The sequence below is a fragment of the Sus scrofa genome, chromosome 5, assembly GCF_000003025.6.
Source record: "Sus scrofa isolate TJ Tabasco breed Duroc chromosome 5, Sscrofa11.1, whole genome shotgun sequence".
In the NCBI taxonomy this organism is placed as follows: Eukaryota; Metazoa; Chordata; class Mammalia; order Artiodactyla; family Suidae; genus Sus; species Sus scrofa.
The window spans coordinates 11,065,638-11,087,608 of NC_010447.5; the positions used below are offsets into that span (position 1 = coordinate 11,065,638).

The window sequence follows — 21,971 nt, forward strand, 5'->3', positions numbered from 1 at the left end:
AAGTAACCCACCAGACTCCCACCTCTCTCTAGGCCCCTTTCTCCCCTGCCCCCCAAAAAATTGAAAACAGTACACCTACTTCATGTCTCATGTGCTCTCCCTCATCTAACTATGAAACTGATCAGAGAGAAATATAACCAGTAACAGCAGGAATCTGATGGGCTTCTTTGTCCAGGAGTCACATTAAGGAAATGCTGCACATACAGAAACAAGAGGTGATACTGTAACTAACCCAGGGTAACGATTCCGCTGAGGAAAAGGGGAGGGTTATGATGTGTTTCTGTATTCACAGCAGGGAGATTTTTATCTCTTCCAGTCCAGTTTACGGATGACATGAGAAACTTAGAAGGAGTCACATTTCACCCACTTCCCCTGCAAACATATTTTTCCTTGAGATGAAAATCACTGCCCAAGCCCCAGCCGCCAGTCAGCCTTTTGCATCCTTTTCCATGAATAATCTTTCCAAAATGTCTGCTTATAGGAGCAAGATTCGAAATTTCACGGAAAACTACAGACACACATACACACAGTGCATCGCACACCCCCTGTTAGCCAGAAAGAGACAGAGATGAGAGAGGAACGACCCAAAGGAGACACAGCTGATGTGCCCACAAAATAAAACAAATCCCCCAAACAGCAAAGTGAAAATGATGATTTAAAAAACACAGAGAGACCGTGCTTGTAATTACCCATCCAGGTTATATTTTCAGGGCTCCCAGGCAAGGAAACGGCTGGTTGAAGTTTTGTGCCCGTCGGATTGCGATGGGAGGGTTGTATTTGAAGCTCTGGGCACGTAGAGATGGAATGAGAAGGAGGCTGAGCTGGAAGAAACACGGAGGGGGGAGGGCAGGGGAGAGTGTGAGAGGGAGAGGGAGCGGAGCTCTCTCTAGCTACGCCTTCCTCTAAGCTCCGGGAGCCCAGGAGAGCGCTCATTTTAGGATTGGGGAGAGGGGTGAAAAGAGGAAAGGCAGCCCCCGCTCTGCCCCGGCCTTGCTGCCCCGCAGGGGAGGGAGGACTCTGGCCCGCGCCCCCCTCCTGGCGGGCCGCCCTGGGAGCCGGGGAGCGCGCGAAGCTGGCCGCGCAGGGAGCTGTCCAGTTCAGCACCACCCGGTAATGCAGTAGGTGGGAGCGCCTCCGCCGGGGGCCGAGCCGGCAGGGAGTTGGGGGGGGTGGGCAGGCGGGCGGCCCATCCTGCAGCAAGACGCCGGCTCCCTTGTTTCCAGGAGCTTTGCAGATAGGGGGAGGGAAACCCGCCTCGATTCTCCGGGAGAAACCCCCTCCCTCCCCCACTTCGCCAACACTACCACCGCCACCAACAATAACCGCCGCCGCTGCTCGTCCTGCCGCCGCCGCCGCCGCCGCCGCCGCCGCCGCTGCCGCCGCGCCTGCCCGCCCTGCTGCTGCCGCTGCCGCTGCCGCTGCCGGGGCAAAACCATGGAAGGCGAGACCCTTGCACCTGTTCAGCTGAGATCAAGGGCTTACAGAATACTGGGAAGTCTGCTCTGAAACGAAAGCGCTCGAGACCCCCCAAGGAAGAGAACTGGCAAAGCAAGGATTTTCATGGCGCAGGCCGCAGAGCCGAGAGCCAAGACGGAAGGTTGCATCTCGGCTTTTACAATCTCTAACTGTCTAGGTCCCGACCATGAGAGATGGTGTTGAGAATGCGGCTGTTCCCTGGTTCACTGTGGAAGCCATCTCCAAATTAGCTATCACATATGGAAACTGGAGACCAGAATTTTAGGAAAAGAGATTAAGGCATCTCACTTGGGGGGGTGGGGGGTGTCTTTTTATTTTTTCCTTTTTTTTTTTTTTTTAAATCACTGCAACTGGAACAGTTTCTGATCTCAAAAGGCAAGCCTCTCTTCCCGTGTGATCTTTATAATTTACACTCTTTTCCGTGAGCTTTCTTACCTCCCTTTTTTTATATCTCTCCATATCCTCTTATTCACACATATATCCATTATATTAGTAGTGGAATTATTTTTATTTTTTGCTTTAGTACTTGCACCCTCACACACACTCTCCCGAGAACCAGAAGTCGGTTGGGTGTTTATATAATGAAGAATTATGGGGCTGTTTGATCGAGGTGTTCAAATGCTTTTAACCACCGTTGGTGCTTTCGCTGCCTTCAGTCTGATGACCATAGCTGTGGGAACCGACTATTGGCTCTACTCCAGAGGGGTTTGCAAGACCAAAAGTGTCAGTGAGAATGAAACCAGCAAAAAGAACGAGGAAGTTATGACCCATTCTGGATTATGGAGAACCTGCTGCCTAGAAGGTATTTGATTTCCCATCTCCTCCCCCTCTCCACCCCCTCCCCTTCTCACTCCCCCTCCCCACCCTCCTCCAAATAAGTCCCCTTTACATTCCACCATTTTCTTACTTTACTCCTTCCACCACAGAACAAGGTTGGTTGGGTTAGTTTCAGAGGAAAGAAAATCAATAAGCAAAAGCCATACTCAACTCTCAAGCCTCCACCACCTCCCTTCCCCAAACCTCTTCACTGGAATAATCATGATATGGTGAGATTGTCTTTAAAAGTCAAATGTGCTCCAGCTGCTTTGGAATCATTAGGATTTGCCTTTTGGTGTAGCATTGCCATCTATGGAGGGGGGGTTAAAAATAATTGCCTCTCTCAACACTGCTCCTCTTTTCGTAATGAAGAATTCCAAAATGCTCTTCCTCTCCCTTCCTCTCCCCCCCCATTCCCCAAAAGTCTCAGACACATCATCACCTGCTAATCTTTTTTTTTTTTTTTTTTGAAAAAAGAATCTGTTGTTTCTAAGAACCCTTATTTGGTAAATCCTAATTATTCCAGGATCTCAAGCTGAGTTCAAGAGCATTTCGTAATGTCTATGAGCTACACATATCGTTCGAGGTGACTGGCTGCGTGTGTGTATGTGTGTTTTAACGTTTACAAAGTCTAAAAATACATACGTCTCTCACAGGATACAAGCTCAAGTTCTAATAAACAGCAATTCGCTTGCAGGTTAGGCTGAGAACCAATTCACTTCCACGCAGAGTGACATGTCTGTTATCCAGAAGCGAGTAGAGTCAGCATTGCAGCCAGCTTGAGAATCAGACATTGTGCAGGGAGGCTGGGAAGGAGGTGAGGGCATGGAGAGGTTGAGGGGGGACGGGGGGAGCAGCGGGGTGGGGAAATCAGCTCTTTGCCTTGATCTTGCAGGGTCATTGGGACATGCGTGCTTTTGCATGTGCTGTGGGTAAAGTGGTCCCCACGGTGTAAAGGTTAGGAGATCAAGGTACGGATGAAAGCATGTGCTTCTGAGACACATTAATAAGCTCAGGGGGGAAAAAAACTCCTGCAGGTCATACAACCTGCATTTAGTAACAGACTTTAATATGAGGGGCTACATTTGAGTGTCTGTCTATATCTGTGTGTACAAGCTACAGCCACCCCTAGAAAGACATGCACACAGAGATACATGTTTCTTTCTGGGTGGAAGGAAAAGCTTGTGTGCTTTGCTTCTGCTATGAACCAATACGGAGGCCGTTTGAGGCAGCGTCGGGAAGCGGGGACTGCAGGATTGTTTGTTAAGCTCAACATGGGATGGTGATGCAGGGAGTTGAAGCCAGGAGATGGGAGGGGGGAGAAAAGAGGGAAACAGACCAGGAGAGGAAGAACTGATGTGGCCCCAGGGTCTAGCCCAAACTGAGCAAAAGCTGCTCTTTGGGAAACGGTTATGTCTGGGAAGGAGCAACAATTCCTTTGCCCCTCTCTCAACATTCTTGGTGCAAACGGTTGAGTGATGGCTGAACATGTTTTGAATAGCTAAGTGACTTCATTGAGCGATGGTCTATTTGACGCATACTGCATTTGGTGCCCTTTCTCAATCCAAACCGCTGCCTTGAACATGGTCTGCAGAGGAGCTCAATGCTGAATACTATATGCTCTTCCCTAGCCAGAGAATCAATATTGGGAAATTAATAGGCACTGTTTTAAACACACCCCTCTTTTAAAAAATGAAGAGCCTTTCATGCGGTTAGTCATTAACAGTGGAAAGACTTCCATTGAATTAAACATTTATGGCAGACTTTTATTCCAAAAGAGAAGAAAAGCAAAGTGAATGAGGGTTGCTTGAGGGAAATGATCACAGTAGCAATTTGCTTTCCTTGGATTTTAGTTAAACGGACATAGGTATGTAGCAAAGAGATTAAAGACAGGACATGATTTTAGGAAAAAACATTCCCAGAAACTGGTGAGTTGGGCTAAATCTACTTTCTTATCAGGGTTTTATTTGCAGATTCTTAATACCATGATCTTTGAAACATTTTATAATTCCTGGAAGGGAAGAGGACTAGAGGTGGCTTTGGATCCCTTGGGCGTTAAAAGGCTTAAGTATTTTTATTAAAATTCCATCTGTTTGGTGTCCATCTCCCCACATTTGCTGCTCACCCCCTTCGACTTTCTCTCCAAGCTGCATCCCCACCTCACTCTCTGAATCATCCCTAAAAGGGTTAGAATTGCAACAATTCCCAGGGATTGTGTGATGGGCACAGGAGCCGCGGGTTCGGCTCCTCTCCCCAGGCTTGGGGCCTCCAGGCACTGAGGGGATGCAGGGCTAGGCTCCCTTCAGGATTCGTTTTCCACTTCTAGCCAAGGCCCGGACAGGAAGGGTGGGTACTTAAGGCCCCGGTCCAACCTGGCCTTTAATTTTCAAAGCTCCTGTTCATAGGGGGTTTTGCAGGCCAGGAAACCAATCCCCTCCACCCCGGGGAGTTGGGCCTTGGCCACTTAGGAAGTGGTTTGAAGGTTTTAAGCCACATATTTTCAAAGACTGCACAAATTTCCAAAGATTGTAAGTGCATTTATTTTCGAACGTTGTCATAGATGGTTCTTGTGGGGTGTTTGTCTGCTTGCATTCAAAATAGGGTTGGCCTTTGCAGAAATCAAGTTGTCATGTTCCCCCCACCTATGCTTTTTCTGGAAAAAAAAAAAAAAAAAAAAAGGACTTTCAAAAAAGATTCCCCTGCCACTTGGTTACTGTGTTTCCGTACATATCCCAAAAGTTGTGAACAGATTTTCAATCTTCTCCTTCTCACCCCGTGCTGCTGATGACTCCAGATGAAAAACAACCCTGTCTTCTGATCTCTCTGACGCTCTGGTTTGCATTAGGGCTTTTTGTCTCCTGAGATGATTTTTTTTCATTTACTTCTTGATGAAAAGTAAGAATCAGAAAACATTGCCTTGCCTCTACGGCTGCTTTTGAAATGAATTCATCTGCTGAGGAATGAGAAGGAGATGGGAGCACCTGTTATGCGGTAGATACCGTGGGCAGAGGAGAGGAATCAAGAAACCACAGCCTTTATTTTCTCCCTCTGCAGAACAAATAGCAGTAGTGTCTCTGTATGTGAACTTGAAACACCTGGCAGACTAGTGTCCTTAGTGGGATTGGGGGGGGGGGTCTGCACAGGGACCCAGGTAGGTGGAGAATGATAGGAGAAGTTCATAAACTTTTCAGGAAACCTGCTTTAAGAGCCTCCAAATGCAGAGATGCATTGGCGCTTTCAGGGAAGGAGTCAATAAAATCTACAACAGGACACTAAAACAGCTTGTTCCAAGCATGCTGTCACTGGGCCACGTGGTAACTTGCTGCTCAGGATATTAACCTCTATTGTCACCAAAAGGAATCACTGTCTCCAGGGGCAGCAAGAAATTCACTCTTTGTGTTTATTCTCTCCTGAACCTTCCTCTCCTCCGTCTGGGCTCCCTCTCCCCCAGAGGATTCCCAGCCCTGCAGAGGAGGAGCCAGCAGCAATACAACGGGGTGCCCGCCTTCCTCTCTCCCTCTCTCACCCCTTTCCTTGCTATGAGGCAGAGCAGAAATCTTTCTCTGTGTCCAGGCTGTTCAATGCCCTCTGCTGAATTTCTGAGCTCCTTTTCCTTCCTGGTTTCTGCACTCTTCCCCACTCCCAGGCTGCTAACTCACAGTGGCTTTGCCATTCATTCTCCACCCCTATCTTTTTTGGGTAAGAAGTATCTTGGTTTTCCTGAACTACCTTTTCCAAGTTCATAATTGCATAGCCTTTGCTTGGCTTTCAAGGTGGCCAGTGCTCCACACAGGGCGCAGCCATGGCTCTCTCGTTCTGCAGAAGGAAAATATAAATCTTTTGTGTTAAGAATGCCAACTGCCTTTCCTGGGCACCCTTGCCTTTAAGTGGTGGATGAACTGAGTTTAGAAGTTACTAGTGGGCCCCTGTGTACACATTGCTCCATAATTCCTAAGAGGATCTGACTTTCTTTGGGTACTTTACACACAGTAGGTGTATGAAACATATTCCTCAATGGATTGATTCAGAAATTCTTAAAATTATTGAAATTAATTCAAAGATCACAAGGGCACATTATCGAGAGAGAGAGGAGAAGGGAGTGAGGAAATCCAGATGATCTGTTTGTTCTTCCCGGAACTTCTTTAAAAGAATAACAATGACTTATGAATCTGTCATTGGAAAAGAAGAGCATTCCAAAGGAATCTGTCGCTGGGTTGCACAGCTCCCAGTTGGCTAAAGAAAAATTATCAGTACACTCAGTCTCTACAGGGAAGAAAAAAAACCCAACCCATTGATTTTCTTCCTTCTTCAGCTTTTAAAGTAAGCCAAAGTCTAGTTTGAGCCTAATACTCACCAGAACAGATGCTTCGGGCAGAGAGTAGGCATCATGGACCACCCCTATGCAGCCTCCCAGAAATCTTCCCCAGAATTCTTTACCAAACTTCCTGGTTCCCAGGACTTGGAGAACCAAGGCCTTCGGTGCTGATCTGCAGTTTTCCCTAGAGCCAGGCCCCATATATCTCCTGTAAGACAAACAAGGTTTCTTACTGAGAAACCAGCCCTCAGGTCCCAGCGGATGCCTACTGCCCTCCTGACCCTCCCTTTACAGGTGAGCAGAATGAGGTGCCAGGTGCAACGCCTCACACTGAGGCCACATGGGCAGAGGGTGGCAGAGCCAAAACTTGAATCCCGGCTTGTTGTTTCCAGACCCTGGCCTCCTGTGGCCTTGTGTTCATATTCTCTGCCGTACTGGGTTCTATTCCACCTGCGTTCCACCGAGTGTCCTCGCTGAGCGCCCAGCCCAAGCATGTCGTGACACCTGAGTGCTGACCCACCGGACTCCCTTACACGCCACTCTCTCCAGCTACCTGCACCTCGCAGGGTGACAGCCCTGCCATAATCCCCTCACCCCCACAAGGCCAAGGGAGTGCGACACTGAACTTCAGGCCAGGCCCGCCATGTGCCTCTTTGGTTTCGCCCTAGCATTTTGGAAGTGTCTTCGGTGTAAATTATCCATGGGTTTTATGTTTGCAAGCATTTTTCAGAAAATAGAAAAGTTTATGTCCCCTAAAGTCATGCAAGTTTGCAGAGGCAGTTTTGCGCTGTGTGGTGCAATTGAAAGAATTTTGCAGCCACCCAGACCTGAGTTCTTTTCGAGCACAGCAACCTTACGAGCCAGGTGATTTGGGGGCAAGTTATTCAACCTCTCCAAGCCTCAGTTTCCCTTTCCTCAAAAGGAAGTATAATAGCCTCCTCACAAGGTGGCTGGGGGTTTAGGGATTAAACCAATGAATGTCTGTCACCTTCTTTCCTGACCATCTGGTTTGAAATAACAGTCAACAGCCTCTACCTTGTACCCCTCGCACATCCTCCTTACTCTGTTTTATTTTTTTCGGAGTACGTCCTACTTTCTTGCACACGATGAAATTTACTTATGCTATCTGTCATCTATACCACTAGACCACCAGCCCCACGAGGGTAGGGACTTGTGCCTGTTCTGCCCGTTGCAGTAGCCACAGCAATTATGAGGGTGCCAGCCATCAACCCACTTTTGTTGGTGAATGAACAAACCACAACTGCCTGCTACAGGGTGGGCCTTGAGAAACAGTGGTCTCTTCATCTGATCAAAAGTTCGTTCTTTAAATTACACACCATGAGCAATGGTGGCAGAGCATCCTTCTTTTTTTCTTTTTCTTTTTTCTTTTTTTCTTTCTTTCTTTTTTTTTTTTTTTTTTTTTTTTTTGGTATTCCAAAAAATAAATAACAGACTCAACACAGAGAGAAGAGGGAGGCAGGGAAGGAGACAGAGAGAGTGTCAACACACAGGGACAATGACAAGGAAAGATAATAGAAAAGAAAGTGTCTGGAGAGAAAAGAAATGCCTGGGAAGAAAGTGCTGGGAGGGGAACATCCTCTGAATAGATCCCGGCCGTGCTTTTCCCTCTCCACGTCACCCAGCATGTCTGTCACAAAGATCCTCGGGGACAGCTGCCCGTGAGTGTTTGCTTTCAGGTCAGTGGGGGAGGAGGAGTGACGTACCCAGACCGATAACGCAAGAGAGTTTTTTTTAATGGTTCAAAATTCAGTGGTTCCTTTTAGCCTTGAATGTAAGCATTTTGGCCAAAGGAAAACATATTCATATGAAATATGCATTTTAAGTTTCCAGGTTAGATTTAGAGTCACAGATCAAGCAATTTCTTCACTTGTTCATGTTATTTGTTAAATTTTTGATGAGTTTCTGCAATGTGCCAAGGGTCAGGGTCATGGTAGCTCCTTTCAGGCCATTATCTTACAGGTGCTTAGAGCCTTTTGGAAGAAAGAGACCCTACATCCAAGAAATATATATATATATAAACAACAATGATAAGTGCTCTCAAGGGGAGTCACATGGGATGGGAATTTATGATGTTAAGATCATTCTAATCAGAGGAGGCTTCTTTGGGGAGGTGAGATGTGAGTGGCTCTCTGAAGGATGCATAGACATTAATTGAGTGAAGAGAGGACGAAGGAACATTACAGGTGGGAGGGCAGCAGGTGCAGAGGTCAGTGAGGAAGAGAAGGGGCAAGTACTGAGAGAAGGTCAGGTGGCTGAAGAACGCAGGTGGAAGGGGTGGGGCTGTGGGTGAGGAATGACGCTGGATGGTGCAGGGAAGGGGATACAGAAGCAGTTAGGACCAGAGGGGGTGGGGCCTTGCTAGTCTTATTAGAGGGTTTTGCTCTTTGACTTCTGGCTTCTTGCTTATAAGCTGTGTGACCTTGGGCTAGTTAATTCTATCTCTGTGCCTCATTCTCACTGTCTATCTAATGGAGTTGAGAAGACCTGGCCCCTAAGGTTGTTATGACGTTTAGACCACTATTCCTTTTTCCTTGTCAAGCTCTTCCCAGTTCCACCCAGATCTGTGTGTGGTGGTCTTTTTGGCCTCAGAACTTCCCATGACAGCACAGAGAAGGGAAGAGATTGATTGATTCCATTCCAATTAACAAAATTCAAATTATACTTGTTGGAGGTGTTGACAGTAGGTGCCAACCCTGCACTAAAACAGAGGGAAGCTGTGGTGAATAAGCCCCACCCTCCCTCAGGACCCTCCAGGTGAGTCTGAGCAGGGAATCCCAAAGAACAGGCATCTCAGAGAATGACTCCACTTCACGCAAGACATCTGACATAGCCTGCTGCCACCTCTCCTTATCACCCTCCCACAAACCCAGAGAGATTCCTGGAATCTCTTACAGGCAGTTGGGATGATCGAGGATTTCCATCGGAATTGGAATGAGGCTCTGTTAAATCCACCAGACTTTTTTGAGAATACAGAGATGTGAACTGTCCTCTCCAAAGCCAAGAAATGCATGTCAGCTGCCATGGGATCGTGGGTGAGCTCTGTGGCCTCTCCAGCATCCCGGTCCTTTCTCCTGGGTCTACCAAGGGGTCTGATCTCCCAGTTCCAGCTTCCCTGAGTTTGATGTCATCAATGATAAAAAAAAAAATGAACTATCCACTTCGTTTTCGGGGGAGGGAAAAACAAGTTAAATGTACAGGTTGGATGTAAAACACACTCTAATTCAAAAATCTTGAAACATCCAACTTCCTTGGAGTTGAAGGAAGATGGTAAGCTGTCTTCTGGGCAGAGAGGAATGTGGGCAGGGTATTGAGAAAGCCCAAGGGTTTCTCCAGGGTGCCATTAGTGCCTGTCCAGTGACTCGGGAAGTAGCATGGGAGAAGCATGTGGTCTTTCGAGCATCTCTCTTGACAAGGAAAAGGCCATAACTGATCTGTTCCACAGCTGTTCCCTGAGTACTTATCAGATGCGATGTGAGAGTCTAGGCAGCAGCAAAAGCCCTCTCTGCCCTCAAGTATCTTCTAGTCTAGAAGAGAAGACATACCAGTGAACAGATGATGATGACGGCTTAGTGTGAAACATAAGTACAGGGGATTCTGGGAGCACAGAGACTGGGGAGCAGGGGATGCCAGGGAAGATGGGGTTCTGAAGGATGCAGAGGAATGAGCGAGCCAGGGAGAGGTCAGACAGGTCAGAGAGAAGGAGCAGCTTGTGCAAAAACATAGATGCCTGAGCAGCCATGCCCACCATCCAGTGTGGCTTGAGGGCAGAAGGCAGGGTGTGGGGGAGCGTGGGAGGCAGCAGAGCTGTGATGCCAAAGGGACAGAAATGACTCTCGCAAAGCAGTTTGTGTTTCAGCGTGGAAGACCATGGGGATCCAGAGAGGTTGTAAGAAGGGGAGGGTTGCAACTGGCTTTACCCCTTAGTGAGATCACTGGCTGTTGAAGCCCTCATGGATGGGATCAGGGGTGACCAGAGCTGGTGAGATTTCACTGGAAAGGGGTGAGCACAATGAGGTTGTGACACTGACCTGGTAACTCGCCCCAAATTAGTTGTAGTAAACAGAGAGTGAAGGGGAGAAGGGAGAAAATCGTTTTAAGCCCTATACAATAGAAGCACTTCAAGGCCCTCTCTTCCCCGAATGACAAGCCTTTATTGGATGCACGCTATGGGTTGGGCTCTGGGGTTAACGGGATGCAGAAAGGGTCTGCTTAATGCCAACTTCTCAGGAAGCCTTCCCAACCGCCCTATCTAAAGCAGCCCCCTGTCCAGCTTCACTATTTTACTTCCTTCTTTAACGTTGACTTTTTTTTTTCTTTATAGCACTTACTTGTTTATGATCTGTGCCCCTGCATAAGACTGTGAGATCGGGGGGGGGGGGGGGGGCAGGGGCCTGTCAACCTTGGCACAGAGAGGGCTTAGGAGCTAACTGTTGAGTGAATGACTAAGGAAACCGTGCCTGCCTTCAAGGAGCTCTCATCTGGGGAGGGAATGAGGCTCTCAAACCAAAACTCCAGGCTTCCTCTTGACCAGTCATCCCTCCTGGTGTGGCTGGAACAGCAGCTGAAAGATACTTGGGAGCAGGCAGGGGTTTCCCCTGCACCCCACAACCTAGGATGCTCTGCCGGCTCTTCCTGGGCCACAGCTTTGTCACAAAGCTTCAGGAAGCTGATAAGCTGCTGCGAGCCTATTCCCTCCTGGGCAGCTGTCACATTTCTCTCAATCCAAATCCTCGTCCGTTATCACCGGCCCAAAGGAACTGACTTAGCGGTCCTGCGTTGGTCTTCCCATTCTCCTTATTGACACTATATTTATTCACTCTTCCCTGAACCTCCTTGACCTTGGGTCATCTTCCAGCTGCTAACAAGAATGCCAAGGATTAGGTATGAGATGCCGGGTGCGAGATGGCCGTGGCCTCGTTGGATGGGGAAGCGGCACCTTGATTTCCTACACCATCCACTGCGCAACTTACATACCCCAGTCGATGCCAGCCCCTTCCTGGCCTTGCCATGGGCAACATTCACTGGTGACCAGCTGTGGCTGGTCCTGAGACCTTTCTTTACCCCAGTTTTGCCCTAGGCTCTTCTCTTTCAGGTTCTTTGCATAAAGGGTCATTTATTCTTTTCTGTCACATTTTCCCCTCAACCTGAATCTCTGTCTGCACAAGTTTTATTCTTTATTCTTATTGAATGTTCCCTAAGGTTGAGAACTCTCCTCCCCAATTTTCCTCCAACATATTTTGCAAAGAAGATAACCCTAAAAAAAAAACAAAACCTATTCAGGCATCACTTCAACACTAATAACAGCAACAATAGTAATAACAAGAATAACTAATCATTCATTGAGTGCATCCTTTGTGCTGAGCACTGTCCACATGCTTTCCAGCAGTTAGTTCTTATTTAATCTTCACAGTTCTGAAGGTATGGACTATGATACCCATTATCTCCATCCTAGGCTCAGAGAAGTTAAGTAGCTTGCCCAAGGTCACACAGCAAATAGCAGAGTTGGGAGTCCAAGCCACGCTTGTCCACCCCCGAAACCTGCGCACAGCCTTCCACTACATTAATTATATTGACAATTTTTCCTTGGCCCCCAAGTCTATAAATAAATTTCTTTGAGAAAGTTGAAGGCGAGGCTGAGCAGAAATTGCTGTTTGTACTCCATGCATGAGGAAGTCTTCAAAACTTTGAAGCTTAAATTAAGAGATGCTCCTTACCTGGGGTGGGGAGGGGGCGGGGAGGGCTGCCTGGTTTTCCCACTGCTTTGAAAACAGAAGGATGCCTCAAAATGCATGGACAGCCCTCTCTCTGTGGTTTGTGGAGGGGAGGAGGTGAATATAATTCCTCTCCCCAGCCCTCTGCCTAGAGGGCATTCCCAATCACATTCCGCTTGTCTTCAGGACTCACCTGATTTGTCACTGCCTTTAACAGCTCTGCCACCTCCCACCCTGCTCCCACCTGACTCACATTCCTTCTCTGCTTCCTTCCACAGCATCTCCACATGCCTCCAACACAGCATCTTCCATCTTCTCTGTTGCCTCTTTCCATTTCTGCCTCCACCCCCAGCCCATGAGTTCCCGTGTCCATTTCATTAACAAAATGTACTTAGTCTGCTACACGCCAGTTACTGTCTTAGGCTCTGGGTTTACAAAGGTGAAAAGACACAGCCCCGATCCTCAAGGAGCTTATGCCCCAGAGGGGGATGCGAGGCTCCCCGCAAGCACACACAGGGATGGCGAGATTGTTCCAGGAAGAGGTGTGAGAGGTCATGGGTGTCCAGGGGACCACACAGGGTTTCTAGTATTGCTGGAGGACCAGGTGTGGGAGGAGGTACAGGGGAAGGTATTAGTACTGAGAGAGGGATGAGACTGGACAGAGCCCCCCTCATGAAGGGACAGCTCATGTGAAAAGAGGCCAAAAAAAAGAATTTTGAGAAGGAACTGCTCTGATCAGTTTTGCATTTTAGGAGGATGGTTCAGGAAGCCATGTGAAGTAGAGGTGAGAAGAAGAGGAGGACAGAGCAGGAAAGTGACAGTTGTGTAGCCCAGCAAGTGATGAGGCAACTGACCCAGGGCAAGGGCAGTGGGGCTTCTGAGCAAGGGAACAGACATGGGAAGAGCCGCAGGACCTGGGACTGTCCCTTGTGTTGAGTAAGGTGTGACAGTGAGTAACCTCCACTGAGAAGGGTCCAAGAGGAGAAATTTGCAGGAAGAAGATTGTACCCTTAATCTTGGATAGAGTGATTCCACATCTGTGTTTCCAGGACCTGGCACATAGTAGGTGCTCAGTCAGTGTTGAATGGTGTTGAATGAATGAATATAAGAAAAAAGAGATCATGATGCATAGTAATCTCAGGGGTTTTTTTTTTCCCCAGCACCATCGTGATTAAAGTATGCGATATGTTCTGGCCAGGCCTGGAGTTCTCATGAGCTCTAGCATCTGACAGCCTGGGTTCAAATCCCAGCCTGATCACCCACCAGTTTTGTGACTTTGGACAAGGAATTTCCCCTCTCTAAGCTTATTTTCTCATGTGTAAATGGGGAACATTGTATTTCACGCATGCACTGGTTGTGAAATTTTAGTAAGATGCTCCATGCAAAGTGCTTAGCAAGATGGCAGTACATAGTAAACACTCGATAAATGCCAGATACTGTTATCACTGGGGGTGTTTATTATTGATTAACAGTTGCAAACGATGACAGCAAGTGAGTTGTGTTTGGCCCTCTAATGTTCTGCAATGTTCTGCAAACTTTCCTTTCAAAAGCCCTGTCTTTGGCTCCCTTGGCAGGGGGGAAAAAGTGATATTTTTGTAACCCTGGACCCTCTTCCTGCTGGGCAGCAACCCACAGGAGCAGAGCAGCCGATGTCCTTCCAGGTGGGGCTAGTTCTCTCTGCAATTCCCCACTGTCCTCCCCACTCCCGAGTGTCTTTTGAGGCTGCTGAGCTCCTTTGGCCCTCCCCTGGCCTCTGCAAACGCTCCTTGCTGCCAAAGGCAAATGACAGGCGGAGTCTTTGTCTTCCGAGGCCTGAAAACGTAGGCAAAACACCACCAGCCCAGGCAGGTTATAGCAGCTAACAGAGTGAACAAAGCCATGCATCTGGAAATAAATGCATAAACATCCAACATTTCCAAGCAGTGCTTGCTGATAAGATTCCGGTGGACGGCGAGGCTCGTCTGCTCCCTTTAACTCAGCATCTCTAGAGTAAGTGGTTGCTTTTTAAAAGAAGAGACGCTCACCCATTTTATGCCCCGCTTACAGCTTCTCTTTTAGAGGTTGACATTTTCTGACCTTGACCCCAGTTCGGGAAGTGCACCCTGTCGTGCTGACCACGTGATGTGCTTTATTCAATAACTAAATGGCAGACGCCAGAGAGACAGTCCCGTCGTCTGTGCTGACTGAAGGGAGGGGGCGGGGGCATTGCTGGAGAAGGGGGATTTTCAACTTTAAATTTTTACCTCAGAGGACTTCATAGAGAAGTGAGGAATTTCAAGAGTTTCTCGGTAGGGAAAAAAAAAAAAAATTGCCTAGCAATGGCTCAGAAAGGACACAAACGTGCAGTTTGATCTGAGAGAATGGTCAGATCTGATCCAATCTGACAGTTTTGGAGTGGTTGACATGTCAGGCTCTGTGCCAATGTGGGGCACACAGAAATCAGTCAGCTTCTCTGCAGGGTGGTCTGTCCTGATCCCCCACACAGCTGACAGCACCCATTTTCTTCCTAGTTTCTGTTGCCTATTTTTTTTTCCTCCATCACGGTTCATGTTCTCTGAGTTTGTCTACAGTGTATATTATTCCTTTCCCAATCAGAATATAAGCTCCGTGAAACGAGGGTCTTTTTCTGTCCTATTTACTGCCATAGACCCAGAACTAAGATCAGCACCTGGCACCAAGTAGATACTTAGTCAATGTTGGTTGGATGACAGACGACATACCTCTGCTCTGAAGGATCAAGGCTTAGAAGAAGAGCCAGGCATGTACTGAAACCACTCCCACTGAGCTTAGGCACTGGGAAAATGCAGACAAAAGAGGAACTCTATTTAGGGAGGTTGGGAAGGAGCCCTAAGGAAGTGCCCTCTGCAGTGGGTTTTGGAGGATGAATAGGAGTTTGTCAAGTAGAACAGAGGAGAAAAAGCACAAAGCAGACAAAGGAAATGAAACCGCGTGAGGCTGCCTCCCAAAGAGTAAGGTCAAGGAGACAACAGAGCACAACTGGGTCTAGAGCAACACCTCCCAAATTTTTATGTGAGATCTTGTTGAACTGCAGATGCTGATGGTCCAGGTGGGGGCTGAGCCTATGTTTCTAGCTCCCAGGTGAGGCTGATACCACACTTCAAGAAGCAAGCCTTTGGAGCATGGCCAGTGGGCTCTGGTGAGCATAGGTCTAAATCCTACCTCCACCACTGGCAGCCTGGGCCTTTTTCCTCACCTCTGAGGGGACGATGACAACCTTCCTCCCAGGCAATGAGTAAATTCAGAGTGTCTGATTTTAGTAAAGCCATTAGTTCCATCCTGAGCACTTCATGTCCGTATGTTTCAGCTAATATTGTCATTCATGGCTAAAGGTGCAGTGTGAGAGGGAAGGATGATTTTCCCTGAGAGCTAATGTTGTTTGAGGGTCTCCTGTGTGTTGGGCCCTGTCCTGAGGACCACTCCCATGTCACCTTCTGCAAGCCGCACAGCACTCTCCAACATGGGTGTTATACCATTCTCACTTTGCCAGTAAGAAACCAAAGTTTGTTCGTTGCCTATTGCTACTGTAACAAATGACCACAAACCTAATGGCTTAAAGCAACACAAACTTATTGTCTTACAATTCTGTAGGTCAGAACTCTGAAATTGTTCCCACTGGGCTAAAACTGAAGTGTCATCAGGGCTGTGTTCCTTCTGGAGGCTCTAAGAGAAAATCTGTTTCCACGCCTTGTCTGGTTCTAGAAACCACCCACTTTCCTTGGCCAGTGGCCCCTTCCTTCCTCTTCAAAGCCAGCAGTGTCAGAGTCTTTCTCATGCTGCAACCCTCTGACACTGATTCTTCTGCCTCCATCCCCAGTTTCTAAGGATGTTTCTGATGCCTGGATAATCTGTCTACCTTAAGGTCATCTGATTGGCAACCTTAATTCCATCTGGAAGTGCTTAAGGAATTCTCCTAATGTCACAAGCTAAGAATGGTTCCCCTGGAATGGATTTTAGAGCTTGTATTAGGAATGATTAGATCTGACTACAAACAACAGAAAGGGAAAACGAACAATGGCTTAAATCAGACAAAAAGTTTTTTCTCTCCAAGGTCAACCAATCTGGAGACTTGGATAGAAGGCTGGTCTGGAGGCTCCACAAAATGGTTAGTGATTCAGGCTCCTACCAGATCCCTGCTCCACCATTTGTAGTGTGTGGCCTTTGACCTTCAGTCCAGTATGGCTGCCACAGCGCCAGCCATTGCCTTCACATTCCAGGCATCAAGGCAGAGGATGGCACAAAGAAACAAAGGCAAAAGTCACTTCTCACATGGCCCTTAAGGAGGTTTCTTAGAAGATTTCCCACAATATTTTTGCTTCCTTGTTAACCAGAAATTTGTTATGTGACCACACATTAACTATAAGGAAGTTTGGAAAATACAATCTTTATTCCAGGTGGTCACAATGAGAGGTTCTGTTACCAAAAGGAAAGAAAAGGAAAGAAGAAAGGCAACTAGCTGTGTATCCGGGGAGCTCTCCTTATGACCCAAGAACTTGAAGCATGGAGAGGGAAGGGACCTGGTGCCACGGAGCCAGCTAACAACAGTCCTGGGACTAGGACATGGCCCAGTCCCAGTCCAGCTTTTAGCTTCAAGCACCTAGCACAGTGCCTGGCAAATTGGAGGCGCCGAGGAACACTTGTGGAACTGAAGGAACTCTGCCATTCCGCTGCCCCAAACATCCCCTCTGGACCACACACTCTGCTGCTACCTCTTTAGGGCAGATGAAATCCTACCTTTGGGAGGCCCAGCTGACTGCACTCCTGGTCTCTTTATCCTCCTTCCACCCCGTTTACATCCCTGCTTCTACCCTTGGATAAGCTCTGGGCTTTTCTATCTGTCCCACAAAAGCACATGAAAGGGCAGGAGGATTTGGCAAAAGAGAGGCCTCAAATAGCACTGAGAAATGGGGGTTTCTTCCTCTGTAGGATTTTCTCTCTGACAAGGAGACAGACATCTGCTTAAAGATGGAGCTTTATATCTGGGGTGGATTGTGGCAGGAAACGGTTTCCTATTGTCTTGGCATTTCACAGTGTTCGTTTTGACACAGTGAAAGGAGGGATGAAGGCTGATCAAAGCCAGAAGCCACGTGGCCACTCTTGACTTTTTCCCACGGGCTGCAAACGCCAAAGGAGCTCCCCCGTGGGCATCTGCCACCCTGGCCAGTTCAGAAGGACAAGATCTGGGCGCGCTCCCCCCGACCAGACAGTAAGAGTGGGTCTTGAGATAGGTGGGGTTTGCCTCTGTGCCCCTTGCCTGGCATGGTGCCTGGCATGCCGCAGGCACTTGGTTAAGAAATTGGGAGATTGGCCAATTAGTTGAAATGAAGCAGCTATGGAAGCATCTGGCACATGGTGGTCTCAGCAAAATCTTTCGTTGAAAGAAGTTAGAAAAAGAAGAAAGGACAGATGGAGGGAGGAAGAGAGGGAGGGAAGATAAAAGAAATTGGTTGGAGTCTTTGCTGGCCATGAGAGAACAGGCCACTCTCCTGGCCTTGGTCCTAAAATAGCAAATCCCTCCCCCCAGGACCAAGTTCACAGGAGAACACGAGAACCTGGCCTGGAAGTTCCGTTTCCAAGGGCTTCCCCTCCAGCTTGAGAGCACTGTTCCTTTGGGGCTTCCCAATGGGCCTCCAGGCTGTGGTACCTGGCACCAGGGTTACAAGGACGTGGTCAGAGGCAGAATGGGTGGGGTGGCTGATGAGAGGGAAAGAGGGGTGCAGGGGGAAAGGAATCTATCCCCTCCCCAACGCCTAAGTCAGAGGTTTTTCAAGCCACAGGAAAGCAGGAGATGGGGTGGGAAGGATGATGGGAGGTAGAAGCCCAGCGTAACAAGGTTAGCGGTCGGGGGTGGGAGAGGAGTGAGAGCATGGAAAGGATGGGCAGAGGTTGCCTAGGCATGAGGGCTGTCCTCTCTCAGAGCAGATGGAATACAGGGCGTGGCGGGCCGAGAGTTTGTGACAGTTGGTCTGAGGGAGGAGGAGCAGCAGCAGAAAGCAGGGAAGGGCCTGCCTCTCCCCAGGCAGGGACAGACACCCCTTCCAGCCCTGGAAACTGCGCTGGAGGAGAATGCGCTGAGACCCAGAGAGTAGAGAGAACTAGCACCCAGGCAAGCAAATGCCTGTGGACTGAGCAACGAAGCCACAGAGCCTGTGGTCAGGACTCAGGCTAGAATTACAGGCCACAGGACAGGACCATATACCGGAGCAGCCTGGGACCACAGGTTTTCCCTAGAACCCAACTACTTCCCGCTCCAGTTTTCCCCAGTTTGACTGGGCAGCAGGATCCAGCAGAAAGAGCCCTGTTGTTTGGGCATCTGATGGGCCTGGGTTTGAATCCTGACTAGTTCTGCAACCCCAGGCAGGGTGGTTAATGTCACAGAACCGCTGTTTCTTGTCTGCAACAGGAATAATAATGCTTATCAAGCAATGAGTTATAAAGATCAAAATAACCTGTATAAAGAATTTGCACACAGAGCAAGGGCTCAAAAGACAGTTGATGTTGTTTTTAGTCAAGGTTTCCCACCCTTCAGTATTTGGGGTACAACCTGCCTTATTTGGGGCTTATCCAGAAACCAGCCATATTGTTATTAATCGAATACATACCTTTAAACTGATCCAATGTTAGCCTCATCCTAAGCAGTATTTAAGGTATCACTGATTTGATGCCGTGGTTAGATTTCTGACACACATGTAAAATCCTCAACTTAAATTCATTTAAATATTCATCCACAGGCCAACAAAATTCATCTCACATACCACAATAGCCCATCATTCACTTTGCAAAAGCCCCATTGTGACTAATAAACCATCCCCTGGGTTTGAAAGAGATGGAGAGACCAGTGTCCCTCCATCCCCATTACTCATCAGCTTTTTTCTTTAGATGATAAAAGGGCAGTGGGATGGAAAGTGAAGAGAAGGTCAGAGGCCAATCCACAAAAACTGCTTGGACTACAAGAGCCGCTCTGCAGCATCAGGCACCCTTGGCTCCAGTTTGGCCAAGTCTTCCATCTAAAACAGACAATGGTGTGGACAACAGCCTCGGGGGGGACAAGGGATGTGAGCCTGCCTCCCTTGTCGACACACCGGCTGGAGCTGGAGGGTATTCCCTTCGTCTTCCTGCAGGGCCTTCAGGAGCTGCTCCCTCCCAAGATCACCAGAGAGGAATTAGCTCTTTCCTTTGCATCAGCCAGAGGTGAAGGGATTTCCTTCTCTATGCTAGAGTTTCAAATATAGAGGGATTTGCCCCTAGTGTGAAGAGAGAGGGACTATGAGATTTCTCAGTAATGAATGTGCCCAGGGAGAGAAGAAAGCGAGCCGTTTTACAAGTGGTGACTGTTTCGCAGGACAGTGAGGTCAGAAAGGGTTGGGGGGAATTTAGGGTGGGTTTGAAAATAACATGACCCATAAGCTCGAGAGCCTCAACAGTTAGGAGTCCAGGTGTTGGGTCAGAGCAGAGGGACACAGGCATGTCCTTCTCCACCTTAGGTCCTGACTCAACCTCTTCACTGGGCTTCAAGTCCCTCATCTAGAGAGCACGCTCTGAACTTGAAGTGTGATTGAACTTCACCCCTGAGCCTGTTTATCATGAAGATCCAGCACTGTCTTGTTAGAGCCTAGACCACTGAGAAGAGATGGCGATTTCTGAAACAGTTGAATGAATCCACACATTATTAGAGATATAAACTAATTTCTGCGCATTAACATGGGGGCCTGGAAATGAATCACAGGGTCTGTGCAGCCAGGAGTGGAGAGGCCAGGCAAGAAAGACAGGGAGCCTCAAAGGAGAAGCCAGAGCAGCACGCCTTCCCTTTGGAGGGGCCTGAGCGATCAGGAACTAGTTGGCTCTAAGAGCCCCCTTTGGGATGGCAGGCGTGGGGGAAGTAAGCGTTCTCACAATGAAGCTGATGGGATTTTAATAGCCAGACAGATGGTCTGAGAAAAAAGGAAGATTTTTTTTCAAATGAGGGAAAACACTTGCATAGCTTCCCTTCAATTAACACAAAGTGAGAGCCCTCCGCGTCGGGAAGATGTATCGCCATTATTCGTATTGTCAGTTTGGAGGTCTCCTTTTTAATAATTGCATGATTGAGCATCGATGATAAACTGGGGTAGTATTTTCAAACAAATTACAGAGTGTATCTGTCCACTGACTTTCAATGCCGTTATTATCATTTTGGCTTTATTGGATCTCACAGTTTAATAAGGATCCCTAATAATTGTGGTGGTGTACTTATGTATGCAATCAAACATTTATCACTTATTGGATTTTTAGTGGCCATTCTCTTAACGACTGAAGTTTCCATACAAGCCACCTGTGGGCAGCCAGCATTTCTCAAAACGTGTATCACAAAACCTGGGAGGAAGGGGAAATGCATAGAAAAAGAAGTCTTCAAAAAAAAAGAGAGAGAGGGGAGGAAAAGCAGGAAAACAAGACTTATTGAGCACCCTCCCTGTGCCAAATGTTTTCGTTTTATCCTCAGAACAACATGCCAAATCTGCTTTAGGATCCTCAGCCGGCCAGTGAGGAGGCTGAGCAGGTGAGAGATTAATAACTTGCCCAAAGTCACACAGCTAACAGGTGTAGAGGTGAGAATCGGGTTCAGGACTCCCTCTTTGACCTCCTCACTCCAGCATGGGGCTTCCTTCTCTAAGTGTCACCAAACTGTGGTCACCGTCCCCATCCACGGAGCTGGGCTCTCTCATAGGGCTTCTGCAGTGAGTAGAGAGGCAGCAAATTCACGAGAGAATTCTGCCTCCTGGTCTGCCTATGTCACCATTCCCTAATCCAATTATCAGATTCTCCTAACGGCTGAACATTGTAAAGATAAGATGAGGGTAGAGGTCGAATTGACGGCCAAGAGCCTGCAGCCCAGGCATCCTCTGCCTGTACCAGAAATGCCGCCACAGAAGAGGAAGTGATATTCCACATGAAGTGTCTGCGGACCAAGCGAACACTTGCCAAGGGCTGCCCACATCGGGAGCTACTGCGTGGACATCATCTCCCTCCATTTCCACAACGTTTTCCTGCACGGCAGTGATTACCACGGCGCAGATGAGAAAACTAAGACCAGAAGAAGTTACATGATTTTTTTTCTAGCTAATCATTGGTGGACTTGGGATTTAAACCTTAGTCCACACAAGAGATTCCAAACATTAATGGTCAGTTTTATTTCAGCCTCTGGGTCATGAATTTTGATAAAAGACAAGAGGAAAAAGTAGGAGAGATTAAGGATATGACCCGAAAAGAGACTGAGAACAAAGGTGGCTCAAAGGAAATACAGATTTTGTTCCTTCCCTGTCCAAAAGCTGACACTCAAATTCAGTTCAAGCAGGCATTCACTGGATGGCACCAATGTGTCCACCACGGTGCTAGAGCATCCGAGCATCCGCAGCTAATCAAAGAGATGGATTTACTACCCTCTTCCATTTTTGAAAGCTCTTCTCTAAATAAAGAGTTGTCCTCTATTTCCCATAAAAAGATAAAGAAATTTAGTTGCTCTTCACCGTCCCTTTTCCCAACAGGGACAGTCTGGTATCTCTACTAGGACATTGGGAAGCATTTTCTATATTCTCAGGTTACTTAAGGCTCTGAGAACTAAACTGACTGCAAGTGAT

At 47.8% G+C, this 21,971-nt stretch overlaps 1 protein-coding gene across 1 annotated transcript in view; it reads left to right on the forward strand.

The window, feature by feature from the left end:
* CACNG2 (calcium voltage-gated channel auxiliary subunit gamma 2) overlaps positions 1,379-21,971 on the forward strand; it is a 118,465-nt gene continuing 97,872 nt past the window's right edge. The window contains exon 1 of the mRNA XM_021091537.1: positions 1,379-2,278. Within this exon, the coding sequence (XP_020947196.1) occupies positions 2,068-2,278 (211 nt within the window). The 5' untranslated portion in view covers positions 1,379-2,067. The remainder of the gene's footprint in view (positions 2,279-21,971) is intronic.